The sequence below is a fragment of the Cryptomeria japonica genome, chromosome 7, assembly GCF_030272615.1.
Source record: "Cryptomeria japonica chromosome 7, Sugi_1.0, whole genome shotgun sequence".
In the NCBI taxonomy this organism is placed as follows: Eukaryota; Viridiplantae; Streptophyta; class Pinopsida; order Cupressales; family Cupressaceae; genus Cryptomeria; species Cryptomeria japonica.
In genome coordinates, this window is record NC_081411.1 from 21,521,154 (window position 1) to 21,527,657 (window position 6,504).

General features: G+C 38.2%; 1 protein-coding gene across 1 annotated transcript; it reads left to right on the forward strand.

Annotated features, from left to right (window-relative positions):
* The first annotated feature begins 345 nt into the window (after positions 1 to 345).
* Positions 346 to 4,982, forward strand: LOC131856363 (disease resistance protein RPV1-like). Its single transcript, XM_059208126.1, has 5 exons — positions 346 to 878; positions 1,059 to 2,238; positions 2,343 to 2,609; positions 2,738 to 4,348; positions 4,545 to 4,982. Exons 1-5 carry the CDS (start codon positions 346 to 348, stop codon positions 4,980 to 4,982), a joined length of 4,029 nt encoding a protein of 1,342 aa, XP_059064109.1.
* Positions 4,983 to 6,504: the final 1,522 nt, after the last annotated feature.

Here is a 6,504-nt window from a genome sequence, read left to right on the forward strand (position 1 = left end):
CTTCCTGTCCGTGGACGGGTTTGTCTACTTTCAACTTACCATTTTCTCTCTCTTTTCCTTTGAATGTTTCAAGAAAAGACCGAACCCAAATTTCCTAGTATTTTCCTCCCCTGTTTCTGTCCAGGTCGGCGCTTGTATAAATTTTCCTTATTCTTCTTTGTCTTGATGTTTCGAGGAAACGAAGAGGAATGTACCAAACTTACCTGCGGTATGATCTATTTAATTCAAGGGTAGCATCCTCTTCCACGTAAACTCGTCTTTCATTATGAATACTGCAATCAAATCCTATTCGTGTGCCCTTTCTTTCTGTTTTCAAATGGGTTGCTAGCGTTTGAATTGGAATCAATGGCATCGTCTTCCTCGTCTCACCAGAAGAGTAAGGAATCAAATGCTTTCTCTGGAATTGAACCCGCCGGCAAAAGAAGGAAGGTTTCTGAATCTTTAATATTGTACGATGTATTCATCAACCACAGAGGCCCCGATGTCAAAGGAACTTTGGCTACTCAGTTTTACAACTCTCTTGAACAGTTGGGGATACGGGCATTTCTTGATTCCCAAGAGAAGGAGCTAGGAAATTCATTTCCTTCCACTATTGAGACAGCCATCCGCTCTGCAAAGGTACACATAGCCATCTTTTCCCAAAGATATGCAGAGTCACCTTGGTGTTTAGCTGAGCTGGTTCTCATGCTAGAAAGCAAGGCTAAAATTATTCCCGTGTTTTGTGAAGTGGAGCCATGGGAACTCCGGCACATAGAAAGGGGACGATACGCTGATGCATTCATTAACCATGAAAAGAAGGGCAGGTACCTGGAGAAACTTAAAGAGTGGAAGGAAGCCCTTCAATCTCTTTCATTTACAGCCGGCGAAGAATATAAGAGGTAATATTTCATTAGGTCGTTTAACCTCATATAATCTTTCCCTCCTTCAAATCGACTTTAATATTTTCCTGTGACATCCTCCTTTTATTTTACAATGTTTTGTTTTGTATAATTTTTCCTCTGTTCAAATCAGGTTTTAACATTTTTCTCACGACATCCTCCTATTTTACAATGTTTCAGTGCTGCCGATTGTCACAGAATAGTAGAAGCTGTCAAAAAAGAAGTACAAAAGAAAACATGTTTGCATGTTGCTGAATATCCGGTTGGGCTTGACAATCTTGTGGAAGATTTTGAAAGGAGATGCCTTGATGAACGTGTCAAAGATTTTGAAAGGCGATGCCTTGATGAACGTGTCAAAGATTTTGAAGATAAGTGCGGCCTAGGAGAAGGGAAACATAATAGTAAGGTAGTTGGCATTTTTGGCATGGGCGGATCGGGGAAGACCACTCTTGCCAAAGAATTGTTTAACCGAAAGAGTGAGGATTACAAACGAGCAAGTTTTTTGTTTGATGTGCGAGAAAAGTCTGTGACAGGCCAATTACATTCCTTGCAATGTAAGCTACTAAAAGACCTCTTCGATGATCGTGATCTCAGCTTTACAAGCACAGATGAAGGAACAACCTATCTGAAAGATCGTTTACAAAGGAGCCCCCTTTTAAGCTTTTTAATTGTTGTAGATGACATCGATCATGTGGAGCAGTTAAATGCTCTTCGAGTTATGGATTTCTTAAATAAATCTGGTAATAGTCTGGTTATTGTCACAACCCGTGACGTTGGAGTGCTTATAGCTGCAGGAATTACTGTTGGTTACAATTTAAAAGGAATGGGTAGAGATGATGGGAGGAAACTCTTCTGTTGGCATGCCTTCGACCAACCCATTCCACATAGTGGGTACGAGAAGGTGGTTGACTCCTTCGTAGACGTGTGTGGAGGGTTACCTCTGTCTCTTCAGGTTCTGGGCAGGCACGTTCATGGTAGAGCGCACGAGTACTGGGAGTTGGAATTGATTAAAGTTAGAAAGACGTTGCCTCGGGACGTAAAGCAAAGTTTGAGAGTAAGTTTTGATGCATTGGATTGGGAAGAAAAACAGATTTTTATGGATATTGCTTGTTTCTTTGTGGAAAAACCAAAAAGCATAAGCACAAGAGTTTGGGAGGGGTCTGGATGGAATGCTCGACATGCATTGGAAACACTCAAAGATAGGTGCCTTGTTGAAGAAACAGAAATTTTCCGGAATCTGCATGTACAAGGCGAACTTGTATTTATAATGCATGACCACTTAAGGGACTTGGGAAGAGAAATGGCACATGAGCTCAGCCCTCCTCATCGCCTGTGGCGTCCTCAAGATCTGAAATCTTTGGTATGCTTGTTACGCTTTCAGATTTTCTTCTTAGTATTGTAATTTTCTAAATCTTAACTTTATATTACATAAATAGAAATCTGAGATGCTTCTATGCAATGCAGGAATCAATAGATTTCAAAACAATACTCGACAAAACCAATATAAGGTGTTTCCATTCCATTTTCGACAAGTCCATGGGTTCTCAGGTTACATTCTTTTTAGGCCAACCAGTTACTTGCCTTGAGACGTCAGCTTCCTTACTATGGCTCCAGCTTGAGGGCAATTCCAGAGAACAACCATGCATCCCTTCATGGATTCCTCTTCAAAATTTGCAGTCTTTTAAAATCATAGGTGGACGACTCAAAACGTTTTGGGAGAATCGCATACAGGTATTTAGATTTTCTTAATGAAAAACTAAAGACCCTGCAATAGTTTAATGGATTTCATTGTGTTATTGTTATCTCCTGGCTATTTTTTAATCACTGATTGCTTTATACAAATTTATCTTGAATTTCAGGAGCCTTTCCACCTGAAAGAGTTGTTGATTTTCCGAGCCTTTGTGGAAGAGTTTCCAGATTTATTAGGAGAATCCGATAGTTTAGAAAACGGGGGGAAGTTTAGTAGTGTTAAGATCCCAATGAGTGGCTTTGAAAAGCTAGAGAATAACAGTGAAAATTTTGTATCCAAAATATTAATTAATGGAAATCACTTTCCCAACCTTGAGTCTGTCAATCTTCATGACTTGGAAAATCTTATGCAAGTGGATGTAACAAATTTAAAGACGTTAAAATGTTTGGATATTACAAATTGTAAAAAATTAAGAAGATTGACAGGACTATCTGATCTTACAAATCTTGAGCTGTTAAACATTTGTCAATGCCGAGACCTTGAGTTTGAGTATTTGTGTCTCGGGGGTATGAACAGTCTGGAGAGGATAACAATTGATAGAACTGTAAAGGTGAAATATTTTGAGCTTGATGATTGTCAACATTTAAAAACAGTAAGGTTTGGTTATGAAACACTTGTAAAATTAAGCATTCGTGACTGTCCGAAGCTTGACAAGTTGCCCATATTTAGATGTCCAATTTATTTGGAGATGATTATGATTGATGGATGTGGAAAGTTCAAATATCTTGAATTGGATGGCTGTCCAAATTTGAAAAGTGTGTCAGGTAACTTTGAGCTTAAAGATTTGTCCATAAATGATTGTCCCAAGTGGTTGCCAAGTTTTGCCGCATTGAGCTGTTTGGAGCAAATTGAGATTAAGAATTGTGAGGGGATACAGGAAATTATGCTGCCAACAACACTCATCAGTCTTTCGGTACAAAGTTGTAGAGGTCTGAAAAGAATAGAAGAAACCGATGATGCTACAAAGCTTACAAAGCTGTACATTTCAAGGTGTCCTGAGCTCGAGTTGCCAAATCTTGCCAGACTGAAGTGCTTGCAGCGGATACAAATAGACACTTGTAAGAAGCTCCAGATACTACATGTGGAAGATTGTAAGAAGCTGGAAATCCTAAATGTGGAGGGATGCAAGAAGCTAGAGATCAAGTATTGTTCGAAGATGAAAAACATAACTCTTCCAACGGGACTCAACAGGCTCTCTGTGAAAGGTTGCAGGCAATTGAAAAGGGTGTTAGGAAGCGGTAATCTTACAAAGCTTACATTAATGAATATTAGTAAGTGTCCTGAGCTTGAAAGGCTTCCAAATCTCGACACTTGTGAGAAGCTGCAAATCCTATATGTGGAGGATTGTAGGAAGCTGGAAATCCTACACGTGGGAGATTGCGAGAAGCTAGAGATCATAGAGATCAAGTATTGTGAGATGATGAAGAACATAGCACTTCCAACCGGACTCAACAATCTCTCTCTGAAAGGTTGCAGACAACTGAAAAGGGTGGCAGGAAGCGGTGACCTTACAAAGCTTACATGGATGGATATTAGTGACTGTCCTGAGCTTCAGGAGTTGCCAAGTCTTCCCAGAATGAGCTGCTTGGAGGTGATTGCGATTGACTCTTGTGAGAAGCTACAGAACATGACAGGTTTTGAAGAGTTGCATGCATCAAAATTTATGAAACTTTCTTATTGCAACAGTGCAGTAACACGGAATTGCGTTCATAAGTTGATGGTAATCATTTCAATACTCCTTTTAAACACGCAATCATATGTATCATTTTTTACGCAAGTCTTCTATTTCATTATTGACGTGTCATTTGTTCTTACAAGATAGTCTAGTCTATATTTCCGTAAGTAATGTTTGAGTAATCTGTAAATGAAAATAATTTGCTGTGGATGAACTGAGAGAATTTTGTCTTTTATTTCAGAGTGTGCCCTCATGGGGAATGGATATGATTGGAAGAGCTGTGGATGGAGCAGATTCAAGATTAAACGAAAATATGTTTGGTGACGCTAATATTGGCGCCGATGTAGGGATTGAAATTGTTATTCAGGAAACTTGTCCCGAATGGTCAGAATTAAGTGCAGTCATTGTGTGTTATTTGGTTATTGTTGATAGCTGTACTCCGGTAGAGTCCATAAATGAATCACTTTCAGAATACTTACTTTACATACGTGAAGGAGAATGGATAATTACAATGGTAGCATGTGATGATGAGAGATACTCTTTTCTTCAGGAAATTGAAGATGTTTTAAGGTGGTATAGAGTAATGAAGAAAGGGTTACGGATAGACCTCAAGAAAGAGGAAGAGTGGAAAAGTGTGCATGTGTTAAACACCATTGTTAATTGGTTACATCATTCATGAATTGAGCCTCCATCACCGTCTCCATTTTTGAAATGCATGTCCATTCCATAGAATTTGGATTGAATTTCAAGTTGACCTGTACAATATTTTTACAAGTAAATTTGGACAACTGACCAAAATAAAATCATAGAGTTCTGGTTAAAAGGGAGTTTGCTCAATTGTTCAAAGAATGATAAGAGATTTTTACAAAAGTGAAAATGATCTGAATTATTTTGTCAATTCAGAGGACAATACTCAAAGCAGAATTTGTGGTATTGTAAACACATAACAAATCATATAAAATTTCATTTCATTGAAAATATGTAAGAACCATGCGATGTTTGGCAAACTTTGTGAAAGAGAGCTGTGTGCCCTTGAATCTATCCCATTTGGGCAAACTCTGTAAAAGAGAGTTGTATGCCTAGAATCTATCCAATTTGGGCAAACTCTGTAAAAGAGAGTTGTATGCCCGAGCCTGTACAATTTAGGCAATCTTGTGAAGGAGCGTATGCCTATAACTCTGTAACTCTATAACTCTCCAACTCCTTGCAATTGGATTCGAATTGGGCTTATTTATAAGTTTTAAAAGAAGCTGAACAAACACCACATTTATGTCCTCATCAAAAGTCGAAAAGACAATCCAGTAATGAAAGGTTATTACATTTATATGAGGACAAAAATTAATTAAAGATTAAAATATTTAATACTCTGACTTATTTTTTATCATTACTCCCTTCTTGAAAGGCAATGGTCCCCATTGCTCAATCATCTTCCAAATAAAATTCTACCATGTAACTTGAAAATGCTAGTGAGACTCTCGAGAGAATAATCGCTTCTTCCTGATCTACTATAGCAACAGGAGCCTGGTTAGCTTGAGGCATAACAGCTACTGGTTCCTTGGTAGATGTTGTAGTAACTTCCTATTTCCGTCTGCTGAAGATGAAGACAAGGAAGAGTTTGGCATAGTATGGGCAGTAGCTCATTGGCTGTAGATGCACCTGCAGTGATTGAAAATGGCTCTGATACCACTAATCTAAATTATTTTGTCAATTTAAAGGACAATACCCAAAGCAGAATTTGTGGTATTGTAAACACATAACAAATCATATAAAATTTCATTTCATTGAAAATATGTAAGAACCATACAATTTTTGGCAAACTCTGTGAAAGAGAGTTGTGTGCCCTTGAATCTATCCCATTTGGGCAAACTCTGTAAAAGAGAGTTGTATGCCTAGAATCTATCCAATTTGGGCAAACTCTGTAAAAGAGAGTTGTATGCCCGAGCCTGTACAATTTAGGCAATTGTGTGAGGGAGCGTATGCCTATAACTCTGTAACTCTATAACTCTATAACTCTCCAACTCCTTGCAATTGGATTCGAATTGGGCTTATTTATAAGCTTTCAAAGAAGCTGAACAACCACCACATTTATGTCCTCATCGGAAGTCGAAAAGACAATCCAGTATTGAAAGGTTATTACATCTATATGAGGAAAAAAATTAATTAAAGATTAAAATATTTAATACTCTGACTTATTTCTGATA

Coding starts and splice junctions, on each gene's coding strand:
- LOC131856363 (XM_059208126.1), top strand. CDS start 346: ATGGCATCGTCTTCCTCGTCTCACCAGAAGAGTAAGGAATCAAATGCT. Junction 2,239..2,342: donor CTCAAGATCTGAAATCTTTG/GTATGCTTGTTA, acceptor TATGCAATGCAG/GAATCAATAGATTTCAAAAC. Junction 4,349..4,544: donor ATTGCGTTCATAAGTTGATG/GTAATCATTTCA, acceptor CTTTTATTTCAG/AGTGTGCCCTCATGGGGAAT.